The sequence below is a fragment of the Anomalospiza imberbis genome, chromosome 2, assembly GCF_031753505.1.
Source record: "Anomalospiza imberbis isolate Cuckoo-Finch-1a 21T00152 chromosome 2, ASM3175350v1, whole genome shotgun sequence".
NCBI lineage: Eukaryota > Metazoa > Chordata > Aves > Passeriformes > Viduidae > Anomalospiza > Anomalospiza imberbis.
Window position 1 is genome coordinate 61167795 of NC_089682.1, and position 20638 is coordinate 61188432.

Genomic DNA, 20638 nt, shown 5'->3' on the forward strand with positions numbered 1-20638 from the left:
TCCATTAGGAAGAGAATTCTAGCAGATAACACAGTGTCAGTCAGTACAAATGCAGCATCAGAGGCCACTGTCAAGAATGTAGCTAGGATACAGTGTTTAATTTTAGAGAATTTAATAAAATGAATTCCAAGTTAAATGTGGTGTCAACAATGTCTTGTGACCTCCACTGGCAGCTATTTTTACTTAACTTGAGTTAGGATGATGACTTGACTGCAATATAATATGAGATGGTCTTAATACAGCATTTATTTTTAAACAGCATTCAAAGTGCTTCAGTGGGTCTTAAAATAAAAATAGAAAAATAATCAAAACAAGGAGTTGTCATCTTGGCTGTCCTGATTATTCAGGACCCAGGACACATGTCCCCGAAATATTTTTCCCAATTAAAAATAGAAAAAAAAAAAAATCAAGCTTCCACCAATGAAAAAGATATTATTAAGTCACTTGCATTTTTAAATGTTTTTTTGTCACAGTACTCTTAATGCTTTTTAGTCTCACTTTCACACATATAATGTGCAATTACTTAAGGAGAGCCCCAGTGAGCATTAATGAGCTTCAAAGCTTATACTACATGACAGAGTAAGATCATTCTATCACCTTGTCCCTTTCACCTTTCCATAATTTGACAGGTGCATGTTCACCAGTACTCACAAAGCATCAAAATACACATTCTTCTTAAAAGTCTTTAGTCATACCTCTTTTGGTCTAATCAGCATACCAGCCACTACAAAAATGGCAGGTAACAGAGTATTCTGCTATGGTAAGATGGAAGTTTTATTACTCCATTTGTTTTCAGAAATATAATTTACTAAAAGAAAAGAAGCATACCTGTATGCACACTGTTTATTGACAGCAACAAAATTACAATTTCCTAAGTCAATGTAAGCACCTAAGAAAGCTAACCAACTAGGCTGGATTAAGTGCCATCAGAAGTCTGAGCCAGTCAGAACTAAATCTTATATAGCTCCAGATATATCACAGATAAAAAATGCAGAACAAAAATATTTATTCTGTTTACATTCCAGTTCCAGTGCCTTTAAAAAAAGACTCATGACAGGAAAATCACTAAACTCAAGCAGCAGTTTTTAATAGTCACTTCTGAAGAAAAAAAAAAAAAAAATTTATACATTAAGTGGAGGGATGAATGCAATGCCAGGAAATAAAGAAACTAATTACTGAGACTTGCCAGTATATAGGTACATCCAAAATTGAAGGTAGTTATGCATAAACAAAAAGATAAAATAAGCTTCTTGGTGTCTTGTCTCACCAAAGCAATCATGACTGGAAGAAAAATATCCCTATAGACCTTTTTCATGCCATACAACTTAGACATTATGTTTGGAAAAACAGTTGGAGAAAAAAATGACCATAAGGGTGCTTCAAAAATTTTTATCTTCTGCTGTCCCCTAGTGGCACTGTAACTGGTTTCATAAAATTCATTACAAAATACTTTCAACTGTAGGCTTCCTAAGTTACAGAATAGAAGGTACCAATCAAGTTTATTTAAAAAAAACCCCACTCATTATATGTCAATTCTACTACAAAGCAAAAGCATGACTGAACTACACCCAGATTTTCTTGATCTTACTTTAGCATCAAATCAAAAATGCAGGAGTTGCAATTGATGTTCTTCAGTGGGGTAAAATGCAAATGAAATGTTTCTTAGGGAACACAGTGGCCTCACCCACTTAAAAACAAATTGTTACCTCTTGTCTTAGATCAAGCTTTGCAAAATTGTAAGATGTATGTGGGAACACATCCATGACTGTCACTCAAAGGTTTTCCAGCCCCTTCCCCAACATAATTTCTCTCCTTTTATATTTACTGTCGTATCACAAAATAATATGACTTCAAAAGTAAGCAGTATTTGGCATCCCAGTTTTAATTACAGTTTAACGCAGCCCCTTAATTAGATGAGATATTTAATTTAGCTTTCATTCTATGCAATTATATTCTCATAACCCATGAAAATTTGTAATTATCTCTAACCTCATTAATGAGGACTACTAAATTGCAGTTCTGTTCATTTTTATCAAGTTTCTAGAAGAAGCATGAGTTTCTCATATGAACTGTAGCTACTGAAAACAAATGAAGCTTCCTACTCAGCACTCAGATTTGAATGAGAAGTACATTCTCAATTACCCACATCAAAAACTGCATTAGCATATTCACTTATTGCACAGTGTTTACTTAAAATTATTAAACATGTCCCTTGTTCTCTTTTCAAAGATTTATTTCATGCTATTAAGTTTCCTAAACAAATTTCCTTCCAGGACTGTTTTACCTTAAGGATGGAGACAACCTGTATGTTTTAACAAATTGAATGCCCAGTATAGGCAGAACCTGCTGATCCTTGTATGAGATTAGGAAACAGAAAATAGCCATGAAGCTTTTCCTACAGAAGGAATTTGCTTTCACTGTCAGTCAACACCCTCCAGCTCACACAACTTGCTCAGATGTACTTCCAAATTCCGTAAGGCCTCCCTACTGAAAAATTGACATAGAAGGAAATGTAATCTACATCCCAGTAAGGCATCCAGCACAGCCCACAGTCCCCGAGACAGACACCCTGCCCCAATTTTCTGTCTAAATCTGCCCCTTGAGCAATCACAGAAGGCTGTACTTAAAAGGCCTCTGAAGACAGACCCTTAAGGTTGCCGTGCTAAAGTCCTCTCAAGAGGACATTTGAATAAAAGCATTATGACAAAGGGGAGTTGTTTGACTTTGCACCTTTCTAGAGCTGTTTCCCCATGCTAAATTTACTTACAATTGCTCTTCTTAGCTCCTAATGAGAACTGGGAAAAGGCCTGAGGATTACAACTCTAGGGAGGTGCTTTAACTGAGTGACATAGCTCAGAAAGAGCTCAACCAGTATTCTAAACCTTGCCAATTAAACAGTGCCAAATACATTGTTTTCCTTTCATGATGACAGTATGTCATAAAGACAAAATTACAAGCCTTCTTTGGAAGTCAAACAGGACTAAAAAAAAAAGAAAGACAAAAAAGAAAATATTACAGAACTCTAACCAAGCCTATATGCTTTTCTCTCAATTGGTATGCATAAGTTTACATCCAAATTTTAAATCAGCAAAATAGCTACGTGTTTTATCTAATTATACACAACATTCACTGACTTTGTTCATTGACAGGTTTTTCACAAAGTCATTTAAAAATTTATCATTCCCTTCTACTATAGAAGATCAGAAAACAAAGAGCAGAGAGACAGAACAGGGCAGAAATATTACCACTTTAAAACGAAAACATGGCTAAAACACCTACATTGTGAAAGAGTGCTGGAAGTGCACTCTCGTGGTACAGTCACCAAAATCTACAGCCTTCTAATCTAGGAACATAGATCTCAAACTCTTATAGTGTTGAAATCCTGTTCTAAGCAACTGCTCTGTCATTAGGTTTGACAACTGCCTATATTGCAAGTTCTACTACAAACAAATTAAATTAGAGACAAGATATAATGCTAGCCTTCGCATTTCATCCTTCAGATAATTGCATGAGGTTTTTGATCTCCTGAATTATATGCAGTAACAGCTTCTGTTTCACTTAAAAATCTGCTTCAGAGATGAAGGACCTGGTTTACAACAGTGTATCTCAGTAACTGCCTTCCATCATACAGGCTTAGCCACAAATAGTTTAACTAAAGCTATGCTTAAATATATAATTCCACAAAAGACTTAGAAAATTAAAAACTTAACCTGTAATTAACATTTGATTCCTTCCTCTCAAATTAAAATAAGGAAGAAACAGTTCCCATTCTTTTGAAGAGTCTTCACAAAAAAATTGGATCCACAGTCTAAAACATTATTCATCTGTAAATGTCAGTGGGAAAACAAGCTCTTCCACCCACAAACACACTCAATTCATCCTTTGAGGTAATCCTGCCAAGGGAAAAAGGTTTTCTATTTCCTCAGTATTAATTGTCCCTAATCAGATGGAACAATCAGGGATATTTTTGTCTGCTGCAATAAGTCTCTGAGGCTCACTAAGAAATTATTAAGTTAAATCATTACTCCTAAGTAATCAAAAGGGTCTCTTAGTGATAACAGTCTTTATCTTTCTAATTTATATCTTAATTTTTTTCAAGTGAGTCTTTAGCCAGTGATGTGTCCCTACAGAGATCTTGCTTTAAACATTAAAATACTGATGAAAAGTGAAAACAAACCTGGCTGTTCTTCCCACTCTGTGGATATATGTGTTTGCATCTTCTGGACAATCAAACTGAATGACCCAATTCACTGCTGGAAAATCTGTGTAAAGAAAAAAAACACATCAAGTAAGTTCACTGCACTCAAAATCCTCTCCAAGTAAGTTCACTGCACTCAAAATCCTCCAATGCAAGTGCATTAATTCCTGTAAGAACCATCACTTGGACCCACTTACAGACATTAGGTGCAACCTCTGAAATAAAAACAAAATTAGTTGCATGCATTACCATACATAAACAATCATTCTCCTCATCAAAGAAAGTTAAATTAATTGTGTGTTCATTTCCTGAATTATGACAGTGCAATGAATGGAACATAATTTCACACTTGACAAGAATAGACATGCTTTGTGTCACACAGATGATAAAACATCCAATGGTTAACAATTATATAACAATATCTGACCCACTTTTCACCCTCACTGTTAATATGCTACATCACTGGGATCTGAAGTTAACTGTGGTGAGACTACATCACTTCAGCTGTCACATATAGAAATACAACAGCTCCTTTTAAAGATGGGAGGGGGTGACCAAGCCTGACAAAAGTCAGCCTTGACTGTGAATGGTATTAATAATAAGCATTTTCTAACTGCTGCACTTCACTCAGCAGCAGCATGCTTTGCACTGAAATGCTACTTCCAAACCAAATCTGCAGCTCTACTGTATTCCAGAATTATACCCACACTCTAAACCAAACTAACCATACCCAAATTAGATAGTCACTGGTGAGATTTCAGCAGTATAAGAACCAGTTTTCATTCCAGTTTTTAGAGCACCTTCTTTCTTTTTGTAACGTAGTGTCAAAACCTCACATTTTGGACAAAAGTGTTTGCTATCTCAATGAATGACTGGACTTGTGAAAAGATTGTGTTATCCTTCAATGCCTAAAAGAACTAAAGGAAAAAAAAAATTTACCCTCATTTATTTTTCTGTCTCCTTATCAATACAGTCCTACAATGCCACTCATCTATCAGACATTCAAATTTCAGGTTTCCATTTCCACATACCAGTAGGTTAGCAATTTTTCATATCCTTTGAAATAACCCACAGGATACAAGCATACCAGAAATACTTAAAACTGCTGGAATCTCACCTTACAGCATGTAGTAAACAAATACATCACTGTTTACCTACCTCACGTTTCTCTGGGATAAAAAGAAAATATAAGAACAGACAAAGTGGGCCGCTTCAGTAAAGAAACACCAGAACTTTAAGAAATACTTCTATTTTGAGCTCCTAAGCAAACTACAGCTTCATTTTTCAAAAATTGGGTCAGTTTTCAGAGTATAAAGCCTGATAAAGCCTCAACAGGTTTAGCTGCTGCTTCTGTGGGTACCTACCCAGGCCACGAGCTGCAATATCTGTAGCGAAAAGCACTGCTGCCTTTTTCCGAACAAAACAAGTGTAGACTTCCATTCTCTTCATCTGCTGCTGCTTGCCATGGAGTGCCAGGACAGGAAGACCAGGCTGAAGCTTACAGAACACTCTGAACAGATACTGAACCTACCAAACAAATCAAGGGGGAAAAGAATTACCATGCACTGTTAAACATGTTAATATCATATACAGTGTATGTAGCAACTGAAATTGTACATCAAATTAAACAAACTTTTCTTCACATCAGAGAAAAAAGATGTTGAGACCTTGTTACATGACCAGGTCGAAAGACGACAACAATTGTGGAAGAAGAATGCCATGCCTTTTGATGGCATTTCCTAATGGAAACCAGAGTAGGCAACAGAAGAACAACTTGGGATGTGAGCACTTAGGCTGTATGCAAAGGACCGAAGTATGAAAAGTCCATCAGAAGCACTTCTTTTAGACAGTATTGGAGGGGTGTTGTGCTTTATACTTGCAACTCAAGTCAGTCTACAGTCTCAGTTTACTATTTTAAGTTTCAACATGTTCTCTTATAAAATCAGCCTGTTTCCCTTACCTACAGTACCCATGATGCAGCATTGTTTTACAGCAGGCAGCTACCTAGCATCATTTTAAGAAAGTTGTTACATAAACTGTGATTACTGCAGAACAGCCGCAACTCTGAGAATTTCTGTACAGCAAAGCCAATCACTTCAATGTACTCACCAGTCAGCTGCAGAACAATAAAAATATCACCACCTCTTGCACAGGTGAAAGAATTGCAATGAATATTTACTAGGCCATTGTAAAATAGTCTACTATTGTATTACACTAACAAGCAATACTTGCACTGTAAAATACTTGATACATGCAGTAGTTATAGGTACAAATACCTGTGCCAAACAAACACATGCAAATAGTTTCAACAGAATGGACCCAAGACACTTTTACAAGCAGGTATTTGAAAGATTACCTGCTATGTAAGTAAAGTTTTTGCCACTACTATTTCACAATCACACCTTCTCAAACAGGCAGATTTAAAAGCTTGTAAGGAAAGCAAGTACAATTACTGAAATACTTTGTAAGCTAACTATGAAACATGTCAAAAGACAGAACTGAAATAGCCGGGCCTTACTAACATTAATTTTAGCATTCATTTTTAACAGCAGACCACAAACATGGCTGAGAATACTCAGGTCTCCAGAACCTTCCTGCATTGAGCCTAAGTCTCAACTGTCTCGAAGCCAGGTCCTGAATGACATGCAGCTGTAGGTGATGTTTTTTTCCTCCAATTTCCTGTTGCAAATTAGTTCACAATCTCATCTCTCTGTTGTATTGATATCTATATGAATATCTTCATTTTATGAGTTTTTAAATTCTGGAGCAGAAGGAAGAAAAAAACATACCTCTTTACAGCTTGCAAAAAACACAATGCTCTTCTTTTTCAAATGAGTTCTCAGGAAAGAGTATAACATATTTACTTTTTGCTGAAGCTCACAGACAACATAGTTCTGATCCAAAGTTGCTGGGGTACTAAAGGAGGAAAAAAATCAAGACCACATCAAAAAAGTACATTTAGATAAATCTAATGTTAGGGATGTGTCACCTTTCTTTTAAGCCAAGAGAGTCTTATACATACTCAGAAAAAGAAGAAAAGAAAAAAAATCAGGCTGGAAAGCTCTCCCACTTTGAGAAACAAATCTTATCAGGTTCATTTGAAAGCTACATCCATTCCCTTATTAAAAGCCAGTGGGGAGGGACAGATGACTTTTGACATTACTTCTAAATTCATTTACTTCCAGCAAGGCAAACTTTCCATGTCTAAGCAGCGACATTCAAATTGCCTTGACTTAAAATGCAATTTTGTCTATTAGTCCTATTAAAGTATCATTTGTGCTCAAGGCAATGTCAAAGCAGAGTCTAATCACGCACAAAAAGAGAGCACTGATGTACTTCTACTGATTACACTGAGATGCACAGTGACTGTCTAAAGCTCTGAATTGTCATCTGAACTCACATTTCTGCTCTTATAAAGCAGAAATAAAACAACAATAAAAATCCTTTGGGATATTTGCCCTTCAAACACATCTAAATGCTCATCTCTTACAGTCCCTCTACTTCACCCTAAACAGACTGGTTATTCAAAATTACCTTTCTAAAGGGGTGTCACCTGGGAGGATGAAATTACAAGAGACTCCTCCAGTTTTTATTCTGCTATTTAATTTTAATTACGCCACAGCACTTCTTGCTTTCTATGTCTTTCAGAGGAAATTGCTTTTATATGGCAATGAGCTAAGGCAGTAAATTCTAAAACAAATTAATACTTACCTTTCTTTTAATTTGGTTTGTTATCTAATTGCGTTCTCCCAAATATTAAAAAAAATTAAATGTACTTTAAAATAGACTTCACCGAACATGGCAGATCTGTGAAATAGATAGTTGCCAAAATGAAGGCTGCATGCAAGGCTTGTACAGTCTCTTCTGATAAGAGGGTATTAACCACACCTTTTTTCCTGGCAATCATGCTTATTTAAGATGCCTTTGATAGTACTACTGATTAAAATATGGTATTTGAAGTACAATACAAAGATAATCAAATCAAATAGTAAAAACTTCTTCGAGATTCAATGTGGTTCTGCAATGAATTTTCCTGATGATTTCTTGTTTGCTCCCAGGAAAGCCATTTTTATCTCTGTACTTCACCTTTCTCCTGCATCTTACATATGGAAATATATGCATATTTCATAAAAGAGCAGAAAAAGAATCATCCATGCTCGTAAGTAATTTGACACTCAGATGATCAAGCCCACAGAAATGAAAAATAACATTCATCATTTGGATTTCAAAAGAAAATTACATGCCAAAAAGCAACATTCATTTAGTGATACATTAAACGTTCTGAGCATGGCACACCACATACTTGCCTTCCAGCAAGGGCCTCCATCCTACTCCAAACTGTAGGGCAGGACAAATCTATTTTGTGCATACAGGGCCAGAGCCCTACACATGCACAGAAAAGGCAGCACATCAGGAAGCCACAGGAGTTACCGCACATGAACTAACAGCACATGCTTTCTTTTGGGCACCTAATACTGAATACACAAGCAAGACCGCCATTCTGCACTTGCCCAAGAGGTAAGCACATCCTTGGAAAGCCAGATTTACAAATGGCACACAGACAAACTGTATTTGTGGTGCTTTGGCACAGTCAGCACACACATGCAGGAGGCAAGGACGCTGAACAGCAGAAAAGGAGGTACTCAGAACTGAGTGCTGCTAGACCCAGCACACTGGCTATAATCCACTCTGCAGCTTCGTCCTGAACAAAAAAATTTCCAGTCTGAGAAGCTGCCTGAGGAGTCAAGACAAGCACAGGTTCAGCCTCCCTGCAGTGATTCAGTCAGAACTAGTCCCCTCTCTTTTGGAAACTCCTTGCTTTCAAGAAGGCACACAGCAGGATCAGACACTGATCCAGCGATGGATGCACAATGCAACCTCTGATTCAGGGAACTGCCAGAGAAGCAGTTAAATAGAATCACTACCTAACCCTCCTCAAGGTAAAGAAAAAAAAAAGAAAGAAAAAAAAATCCCAACATACCTGAATTTGGCTTTCTCATGAACCCAAACATATTCTGGATCTTTCAGACTCAGCCGTGCAAGATCCTTCACGGATTTTGTTTGTGTTGCAGAAAAAAGCAAGGTCTGGCGCTTCTTAGGTAGATTTTCTATGATTGCATTCATTGTATCAGCAAACCCCATGTCTAGAATTCTGTCAGCTTCATCAAGAACTGGATTGAAAGATAAATTTGATTTTAGATTTAGATTGGTTTTAGATTTACTTATTGAAAAATTCTACATGAAATCCATGTAGCACAAAATTCTATCCATACTTAAAATGCAGAGATTACTGTAACCACGACATGAATCTCTTTAGATATCCCTGTACTTCATAAAACATGAGTTTTTTTTAAATACCTGCAACAGAAATCAGCATTTTCCATAATCTATGCACTACAGCCCCCAGTTACACATGCAGAAGCAAAAAGATCAGCATTTCAAGTGAGCAGTTTGGCAATTTGCAAACAGACTCCCTGTCCTATTACTGAAATAAAAGCACAGGATATAAAACAGTGTTGTAGTATTTGTGACAGAGCAAAACACTCTCCTGTACGTAAGCTGAATTTACCACTGAAATACAGGGTATAAACCGAGTAGCACAGAGAAAAGCTTTGAAAGAGCCTACATTTAATGCAATTCTAGTCTGCCATGAATTGTACTACGTGTAGCAAGTAAGATTTCTCATTTTATTAGCCTCATTAGCTTCTTAATTGCTTTAAAATTCCTCAAGCTATGCTAAAGATTATGCAGTTCTTAGCAGCAGGCAAACCTTTTCATTACACTGAAAATTTTTGTTCAGGCTAGAAGGATGAAAACAAACAATGTTAACAATGCAAACAAAAGAATAAAAGGAGTAGAAATCTGTCTTAAAACACAAAGAAAAATGTTTTCTAGAACTGGTCCAAAATACACACACCACAGTGGATATCCTATATAGCTAGGTAAAAGACACAGGAGTTATAGACAGAAAGGTTAAGTTTAGCATTAGTAAAGACAAATGTAAAAGATTATATGGGGCACTATATTAGGGTTTGGCTTCCTTACTAAATCCCTACCATCCTAAGGACAGCATGCTCAGAAACTGCTTCAGAGAAAGTACACACAAGAAAGGAGTTTTGCTGTTTTCTGATTTAATTTGAACACATGCAAGTTTAAATGCCATTTTACCTACATAATATTTCATCTATATAACAAGAATAAACTTTTTATGCAAGGAAATGCTGCACACAATTATGAGCTGTTACGATATATTCCTGAGTACTTTCAAGTACTTAAAAAACTTACTCAACATTTGCAGATCAGATGCATAGAAATATGAAGTTTCATCCATGTGTTGTAAAAGCCGTCCTGGAGTGCAAATTAGCATATTTATGTGGTGGATTCTTTCAGACTCTTCTTTCAGATCCTGCAATGGAGTTAATCCAGCTTAGATCTAATTGTTCAGACTGGAAGTCCAGTACCAGAGACAGCCAAGCCAGTTTAACCTATTAACAGCTTTTAGAAAGAATAGTCAAGAAACAGCTTTCATCTTCCCACAGATATGCCACCATTTCTTCACACCTATGGCTTGAGGAAAAAGTATTTCAGAGTAATCAAAATTAACTGGATAGTCCTGGAAGACTTGGCAGGAAGGTACATCCAGTCATGGACGCTAGAAAGACTGCAAACACGCTTCAAAACGCTTCAGAAAAGACATAGAATACACACAAGAAAATTAGTGGGTCACTGATAGGTTCTCATTAACTACTCTCCTCCATGACTTTGAGCCCAGGGTTTCCTTCCTTAACTAACACTTAATACAGCACTCAGCAACTATGCTTCCATACAGCAAACTCCAAGAGAGGACACACACCTTTCCCCCAATGATAAGGCCAGCTGAGAACTCATGATTCTTCCCCACTTTTCGCAGAACCTTGAAGGTTTGATACGCCAACTCCCGGGTAGGTGAGATTATCAAAACCCCCAGGCCATCAGCTGAAGTCCACTGCTGGCGATAGAGGAGTTCCAAAGCCTGAAAGAAATTATCACCACAAAGATCTCAGAAAGAAAATGTACAACAACAAATTGGAAACAAAGTGTCATTTAAGAAAAAAAGACAAAGCCACATTAATTAAAATAATGACATGAAAAAACATCAGTGCACATTTTACACAGTTGATGATATATAAATTCTAACTAATGGTAATGATACTTGCTGTTAGCAAAATTCTCCAGTACCAAACTAAGACAGACAGTAATGGGTGGAAAATCATAAACACTTCACTGCACAATTAATCCTACTCTGCTAAATTCTGGAAATTAGGCTATTTATATGATAATACGAATCAGTGTACAAAAATATGAGAAATTCCCCTGCTCATGAAGTTTTGCAGGAACCAGGAACAGAATGAGCACCTAAAACAATGTTAATTATTGAAGCTTTAATTCTGGCTTATAGCCTTGAAGCAGTATTATCCACACATTACATACAGAGCATTCCAACTTAAGTTGCCATACAGCTCACACCAGGATTGTTCTTCCTCTTATGAATTCATGCTGCAGAAACACTCCATTAGTCAGCTAATCCTAACACAAAGACGTTACAGGTATGAATATCTGAAGCCTTCTGAAATACTGAGAGATGGTAAGCATACGTGCACAATTAATTTTTTTCCACTCCTCAGCTCTTCAGCTCCTCTCTTAGGCCTCTTCTCTAAAACTGTTTAAAAATAAGGTTTGTAAAATGAAGTACTTCTACTCTTAGATTAAATAACAGAGTAATCTCGCTTCTTAAATTCACAGGACTTTTGAAGCCACTACATTTTTTTTATTCTCTACTAATAAGATTTTTTTTGAAGTAGCATAAAGCACAGACCTTCTTTACTAGAGAGGGTATTCAAAGCACCTACTACTGTTCTCACAGTTATAGACTCCAAAGAAATTTATGCTTACAAAAATGCAAGTAATGTTTAATACAGAGTAACTCCATAAAAAATCTATTTATCCCCTTTGGGGTTTGTATTCACTGATACGTATGTGTACTCTAAGCACATGTCTCAATTGAAGAAATGAAATGCTGATCATGATGTTTTGAGTACAACTGTCAGACATGTACATCCATTACAGGGATTTTCATCCCACTTTTCTGCTTGCACCTAGAAGTGATTTCTAAGGAGTTCACAGGAAGTCCACAATCACTAAGATTAACTCTGTTATGTAAGGTCCAAATTGTAACATTTTAAAGGAGTGAAAACCAGTCACCTAAAAATTCTAAAGAACTGAAAATCAACCATTCTGTTTCATACACCTAGTTTTCAAATGCCAGAAAAATTACAACTAGAGTTGCAGGAAAACATTTTTGAGAGAAAAACAAAGCACTTCCTAAATCACACAGAGTCTACTAATAAAAGGATCAAAATGAAACTTTTAAGTCACAGAATACTCCTGGCACAAAAAATACACTTCTTTCAGAAGCTCAAGCAGCTTTATTCAATTCCTAAGTATCTTGGCCTTCCTGAAACAGAACAGTTGTATTTTAACTTTTCTCTCAGAATCTACTAATGTAAGCTGACTGACATCAGTATTTCAGAGATAGCTTGGTTTGAGTAGAAATAGAAGGATGTAAATTACTTACTGGAACAATAAAAGCCAATGTTTTGCCCGATCCAGTCTTTGCAGCTCCAAGTACATCTTTACCTTGTAAAGCCAAACCTATGGTTTGCCTCTGTATCTCTGTTACCACACGATACTGAGATTCCTGCAGTCCTAGTATTTGCAGGGTGGGAAGAGAAGAGAGAGTGTGGGAGGGGAAGAGGAACAAAAAAAAGGAAGAAAGAAAAAAAACTATTTAATTTTGTCTGACCCATGACTGCATTGCTCTGTTTAGAAAATGCTGTACATAGCAATACTTACCTAAAACTTAGTTTCAAGAAAAAAAAATGTTCAGATGCAGATAAACAATGTATTCCCTTTGACTTATATTATTTTCCAAAGAAAAGTTCTATACTCACCTTTAAGGGTTTTCTTTGACAGTGGAAAATCTGAAAATCTTTGGATTTCACTTGCATTTATCTGAAACAAAATAATTTTAATCAATGCTTAAAATCCAACCATAAGAGAGGAACTGAGTAGTATTCTACAAGTTGGTGTTAACATAAATATATCGTTCAGTATGACCTGATTCAAGTTAGCTAGTCAGGCAATCTATACTAATTTAACCTAATCTAAATCATGGATTTACCATAAACTATTCAGTAAGTAATCATATACTTGAATAATGCAGGCTAATAGCACAATTTAAAGCTCAGACCATCATGAAATCACTGAGAAATTTAGACTGAAGAGGACCTCAGGAGGCCCCTGCTCTCCACCTTACTAGAGTCCAGATGTCCTTTTCAAATCCCAGCAGGGATCTACTGGGAATATACACTCATCCTCGCTGCATGGTGTATTTGGGCACCCAGAGCTGCAGCAATATTACATCTACCTGACTGGGAAAAGAAGAGTTTACCTATGTCCTGAAGCTCACCAGATTCACCAACCTCTAGCATTCAGTTTATTTAATTTTTTAGAGCTGTCCTACAGGGTTAAAAAAAATACTAAAAAGTAGTTCATTATCCTGACACCTACTAACTTAGTTCTCTGTATGCACCCATATTTGAGACCACAGAGTCCCCAATAAAATGTGTTTGAGTCCATGAGTTTGCTCAATGACTTACAAAGATGAGGTGTCAAGTAGAGGTCTTGGAAAAAAATGTAGTATATTCAAGGCTGTTCTAGAAGATGTGAATAGTTTTCACTGGCAAAGTTCACAACTAATAATAGCAGGACAAAAAACCCCACAAAACTCAAGGAAAAAAAAAAAAAAAACAGAGACTACTGTATTTATAAAGCCTGAAAAGGAAGGTTGACTATACAGCTTTGAATGCATGCCGACTAAAATCCATAAATGGAGATTTCTAAATGTCAAACTTGGAGCTTACAACCCATGCACTTTTAATAGGTATTGTTTATGTCTAACAAACTGCTGAACAGAAGTCTCCCAAATCAGGGTCCAAGCAAAATAGTCTTCAGACCCTCCTGACATCTTGTGTTAACAATTCCAGAGAAGGCTTCAGATAAAGAGCTACTGAGCTGTCAGATCATCCTTGTATCTCCTTGAAGTACCAAGCCTTTTACAGATTCTGCCTGTTACAGAAAACTGAGAGGTTACAGCTGTTTAATGCATCTAAATCACAACAGCACTCTTTCCAGCCTAGTTCTCTCCAGTAAAATAAAGACACGTAACTTAACATATGAATTTAATCTCTATAAATAAAAGGCAAAAACAGGTAAAAAGTTATAATGCTCTTATTAAAACCTGGTTTTGACACATTTCAAGGCAAATCTCTTGCAAGGTAGATTTCAAGCATTCACTGTGTCCTAACAAAGCAATTAAACTTTTGCCAAACATTATTTTGGAGGAGGGAAAAAGTCTTACTAGAATCACCACAAAAAAGGGGTTTTTATGACTTTCATAAATTGGAATTCTTGACAAGTACTTCCAAATTCAGTTGGTAATTCCCAGTCTTACTATTTTGCATGCTAAATATTTACAACTCAGCGATGTATATAGTTTCTGGTTAATTTCAGCCAAGAGACTCTCTGCATAGAAAAACAGTAGGCCTACAGGAGGGGAAAGTATTTTACTAACATCAAAAAAGAATTCATAGGGATAGATTTTAACAGGTTTGTGATACATCAAATAGGCTATTGCAGCAATCTGAAATTGTTCTAAATAATTAAAGTATTTCAGTAGTCAACTTCTTTTTAACTCTAGATGACTAAGAATAGATATATTAATCAAAAAAGAAGACAAATATTGTTCCACTCTTCTACCTTAAGCTTCTCTAAATCAATTTAAAAATCATTACATGCATAAGCCTAGCTCTTTCAAAGATGTCCAAGGAAACAGAAGTAAGAACAGTATTTAAGGAGCATGGAATGTTGGGAAAGACCATGTCACAAAGCTTTCTGTATTATTTCTCTGCCCTACATATTTCCAGGAGATGAATAATGCTATGTTGTAGTACCCTTAAAAATATATCAATACCTTCAGATTTTAAGTCATGTCCAAATGGAAGGCATAAGAAGGACTGATGTCTGAGGTGGATCTGATAGTCCCATTCCACATCTACATGCACCAGTGGAAAACACCACCAACATCTGCTTAGTTTGTTTCCCTGTCCAAAGTGACTTCTGCTCATCTGCTGGGAAGCTATCACCATGAGCTCTCTCTAATCACCTCCATATGAGAGCAGCCAGCTCATTTCAAATACTTCAATTGCTGTTCTGATCTAACTCGACTAATCTGACACCAAATAAGACTAGAAAGGATGTAACACAAACAGCTCCCCTGCACATCAGTTAGGTGGTTAATGCTTTTCATGAGCACAACTGTTTGGAAAAGACCATGTCCATCAATGGCCTGACAGTCATGCAGCAAAGTCACTGAATCAACAGAAAGCAGCTCATCTATGAACATATAACACATAAAATTGTTCCATGATATGGACACACTGAAGCTAAATTTCACATTTTCCAGCTATGCTGCCACACACTTGCCATCACATGTCAACAAATGAAAAAAAAAAAAAAAATCCAGTAACAAAGTATAGCGGTTGAGTCTTCGTTATTAATTTTGTCTTGTTTATCCACCACAGTCATTCTCACACACAAAATCACGGACAGGAGGCCAAGCTGGATCATCTTGCATCCACGAGCCATTCTACCACTATTTCGTGCACACATAAATCTAACCCACGCACAGCCTGTGTGCCAGAGCCCCCAGCCACTGCTCTTCACAGAGAGGAGCTTACCCAAAAGCTTCCTATTTCCCTTGTCCCTAAGGGATCTGCATGATGCAGAACTCAGTGGAGACTGCTGAAGATCCAAGCACATGGCACTTCTTCACAATTCCCACTCCCACTTTAATCAGATCCAGAATTACAGAAGAAACACTAGAGACCCAGTGGAAAACCTTGCCAGGGACCAGAAAAGACTATCTGAAGGCCTGAAGACAAAAAGTTAGGTGGGCGTTCAACCGTATGTTCACAGGCAAGAGAATCCTGGAGCATAAGGCCAGCAAAACCCCAGCAGAGGTGAGACCAAGAGCCCCAGGAACTATTCTAATACAAGCAAACATTTACTTTTTCTTAATTCTGATGAAAACATGCCTGAATATTCTTTTCTTCAACACCCAAAACCACACACAAACACAACCTTCCCCTATCCAATCCCTACTTATGCCACCCTAAGCTGCACAGCAAAACAGAACTATCGCCCATGCCCAGAAATAGATGCATGTGCAGTCACATCAGTGACACAGAAACATCCACAGACATTCACATAGCCAAGGCTAGTAGAGGAACATGCCATTTGTTTTCAAACAGCAAAGTAAATGATCAATTAAGCTCAAGAACACTAACTTGCTGAATCTTAACTAATGGAGCTAACATGACCCCTTTATGGTAAGAGATGTGTTTCTTCTATACCTCTTGTCATTACTTTCTGCTCAATCAAAATACAACCACCAAAATGTCATTACCACCAGCTGCATAACCAAGTACAACTGCCCTGCAAACTCAGTAAAAGCTGGCAGGAGGCAGAGCAGCACCACACGCAGCACACATCTAACCCGTTATTCACAGTTACAGTGCTTTCCACTGATCAGTGCGATTCCAAAGCCGACTATCTCCCGCAGGAATTCAAGGAGCTCTGAGAGACAAAACCAACACCACTCACTTCAGGTCTCGCATTCAAATACCTATTTCCTGACTCGAGGCTAAACATCACATTCATTCATACTGATGACTTGCCCGTCGTGCGCCTTCTATGAAGACAAACGTGTGCTATCTCCAACACGGAGATATCCACGTCGCCTGGTGAGAAGGGCCAAGTGCCCCTGGTTACAACCTGCTTCAGCCTCCTCCTCCTCCTCGCTGCCCTTCTAACCATGAACTCCCCCGCCCGAGGGTCCCACTGCTCCCGGCTCCACAGCCTGTCCAGTCACCTCCACCGAACCCCCCGGAACTGCGGCTGCTGGCCCCTCGCTCCTCTGCCTGGGGAAAAAGAACAGAGCCTGATCCCGACCTCGCGACAGGAAAAGCCCACTGCCCGCCGCAGAGCAGTGCCACCCTACACAGCTCTTACCCTCAACAGCGCTGCCGACCGGGGGGCTCCCCACCGCAGCCCAGGACTACAGACACCATCCCTCCTCCTCCCAGTTCTATCCACACACAAGCCACACGAGGAGAGGAGCCGCTTTTTCAGAGAGCGCCGCGCCCGCCCGCCCGCCCCGCACAGCCCCTCGCTCCCGGCCCGGGTACCTCGGGGTAGCGCTGCACCAGGCGGCCGATGTTCTCCCGCTCCACCTGCCACTCGGGCCGCTTCCTCTCCTTGCGCTGCAGCCGCAGCCTCTTCGTCCGCCGGGTGTATTTCTTTTTCCACCGCTCGAAGCTGCGCACGGGGTCCATGGCGGCCGCTGCGGCCCCACCGCCGCCGGGCCGGCCCATGCTGCCCCGCCGCCCCGCGTGGGTCGCGCACGGCCGGGCCGGGGCGGGGCCGGGGCGGGGCCGGGCGCAGCCTTAGCGCGTCACTCGGGCCGCGCCGCCGGGAGGCACCGCCCCCGCCCGGGCCCGGGCTGCTGGCGGCCGGGGGGAAGGTGGGGACTATAAACGCAAGAAATGAGTTCGAGCCGCAGCGAAATTACGCTGAGATAGAGATTATGAAACGGAAAGGAAAAAAAAAATACCCCTTAATTGAAAATACCCCTAATTGTGCTTAGTGCTGGCATAAATTTTGTCCTCAGCAGTGTGATGGTTTGGGGGAATCACAAAACCATAGAATGGATTTGGTTGGAAGGGACCTTGAAGATTATCCAGTTGCAGCCTTTCTGCCGTGGGCAGGGGCACCGTTCACTACACCAGGCTGTGCAAAGCCCCATCCAGCCTGGCCTCGGACACTCAGAGATTGGGCATCCACAGCTTCTCTGGGCAACCTGTCCCCGTGTCTCACCACGCTGACAGTGAAGAATTTCTTCCAAATGTCTAATTTAAACCAGCCTTCTTTTAGTTTTAATCCATTCCCCCTTGTTTTATCACTACCGGCACTTGTGAAAAGTCCCTCTCCAGCTTTCTTGTAGGCCCCCACCACGTACTGGAAGGCTACAGGTAGGTCACCCCAAAACCTCTTTTCCAGACTGAACAATCCCAATTCTTTCAGCCTTTCTTCACAGGAGAGGTTCTCTAATCATCCTGGTGTCCCTCCTCTGGACTCGCTCCAGCAGGTCCCTGTCCTCCCTGTGCTGGGACCCCAGAGCTGATGCAGCCCTGCAGGTGGGGGCTGAGCAGAGCAGAGGGGCAGAATCCCCTCCCTGGTCCTGCTGCCCACCAGTGGATGCAGCCCAGGACACGTTTGGCTCTCTGTGAGAGTGAGAGTTCATTGACAGTTCATGTCCAGCCTCTCATCCACCAGCACGCCCAAGTCCTTCTCTCAGCAGGGCTGTTCTCCATCTGTTTCCGGCCTGTGTTCATACTGGGAGTCATCCTGACCTATGTGGAGCACCTTACACTTGGTGCATTTAAACCTCATGAAAGTTCCACAAGCCCAGTTTTCAAACTTGTCCAGCTCCCTCTGGATGGCACCCATCCCTGAAGTGTGTCAGCCACACCACTCAGCTTGGTATCATAAGCCCCTTTTTAGATACTGGAAAGCTATTGAAAGGTCTCCCTGGAGCCTTCTCTTCTCCAGGCTAAACAGCTCTCTCAGCCCGTCTTCACAGGAGAGGTGCTCTGTCACTCTAATCATCTTTCATGGCCTCCTCTGGACTCATTCCAACAGGTCCATGTCTTTCTGAGCACCCCAGAGCTGCAGTGAGGACCCTGGAGCTGGACTCAGGAGAAGGAGTTCTGTGGCAAGGTTGTTAATGCTTTATTTGCTCGTTCGTTACAGGAAAAAACTGACAAATTTGGAAAAATCAAAACTCAGTGGAAAGACATAGAGTAGGGCTTGTGTTTAAGGTGCTGGGTTTAAGCTCTGACATGTGCTTTGACCCTTCATTATACAGCTGTAGTCAGTCTTAATGGCCTTGGCTCAGAGCCTTGAACTATGCAAAGGGTTGGCAGAAAGTCACAGGGGAAACCGCGAACAGACAGAGTTGTTTTACACTGCATGGTGTAAGGCTGGTGTCTATAAGAGGCACATATCTCTCAACAAACTAGATTCAACCAACCTGTAGATTTATATTACACTATCTTTACGTTCACCGATTTTTAACCCCTCCCAACGGGAAGGTTTGCATTGCTCTGCACTTGTTCAGTGGTCAGAAAAAATTCGCTGAGTGAGTTTTAACACTTCATCAGCACACAGAATTAAAAACAAAAACAGGCTGTGGAATTATTGTGCCACATCAGGAAGAGAGAATCACAAACATTACGTCTTATGCAATGGCATAAGGCGGAAGTAAACACCTTGATGAGGGGAACAGTGAAAGACTCCCAAAATAATTGCTGTCTCTGATGAGGGTTTGGAATTCCAGAAAGCCAAGGGAAAAGGGAGTGTCTCTTAATTAGCTCCACTCTTGCCATACATATGCTGAGTGTATCACTGAAAGATGTTTTCCCTCCTCCTTGAGATCAGGAAAACCTATGATCATAGAAATGTTTGGTTTCCCTTTAAAATCTATGAAGTTACTAATTTCAGGAGGGAATGGAAAAATCTCCCTTAAATATGCCCCAGGGAGATCTCTCCTCCTAGGTACAGCTTTGAATGCAATGTTTTTTTCTAGGGGCTTATTGCTGTGCAGATGAATAAGTTAGTATACTGAAGTTTTCATTCTTGAAACAAAAATAGTTTTGTCCAAAACTACTTGATAAAAATCTGTTTGCAGGAGATGCTGATCCACCCCAAAGGATGTGCTTTGGGGGATGGCTCATGTTTCCCACAGTTACAGCACATTACTGTGACATACAAAACAAAGTCCCAGTCTAGCACAGTCAGACTGTCACAGGGCTCAGCTGCCAGTTTAAGCATTTTATGTCTGCCTGTAACACAAAAACATACAAGCAAAAACCCTCCTGTGTGGAGTTCCTGCTGTTGCAGCACTGGAGTAAGTTTACTCTTTTCATGAGTAAATGTACAGTAAAAGTTTGTGTTTGAACATGCTGTCTTTGCTCATCTGCTCTGTGTTTTGCCTGCAGGGCTCATCTCTTTCATAACAGAACAGCAGCAGTGGTCTGTGAGTCATGACAGACATAAATCCTCAATGAAAATAAAAAGTAAAATCATATCTTGCCATCCTGTTTCTAAAACAACTTTTTATGCTACTGTCATGAATGCTTTGAAAAGCATCTGAAAAGCATGAAAGTATGCTGATGCTTTTTAATAATTAATTTATTCATTAGCCAAGAGGTCCATATACCA

The 20638-nt window shown here is 39.4% G+C and overlaps 1 protein-coding gene across 1 annotated transcript in view; it reads right to left on the reverse strand.

The window, feature by feature from the left end:
• DDX10 (DEAD-box helicase 10) overlaps window positions 1–17788 on the reverse strand; it is a 151531-nt gene extending 133743 nt beyond the window's left edge. Inside the window, exons 1-9 of the mRNA XM_068181357.1 lie at window positions 17545–17788; window positions 13189–13249; window positions 12813–12943; window positions 11052–11210; window positions 10484–10604; window positions 9180–9369; window positions 6988–7114; window positions 5563–5725; window positions 4178–4262 (exon numbers count right to left, since the gene is read on the reverse strand). Of these exons, the coding sequence (XP_068037458.1) occupies window positions 4178–4262; window positions 5563–5725; window positions 6988–7114; window positions 9180–9369; window positions 10484–10604; window positions 11052–11210; window positions 12813–12943; window positions 13189–13249; window positions 17545–17730 (1223 nt within the window). The 5' untranslated portion in view covers window positions 17731–17788. The remainder of the gene's footprint in view (window positions 1–4177; window positions 4263–5562; window positions 5726–6987; window positions 7115–9179; window positions 9370–10483; window positions 10605–11051; window positions 11211–12812; window positions 12944–13188; window positions 13250–17544) is intronic.
• Between the last annotated feature and the right edge of the window lie 2850 nt (window positions 17789–20638).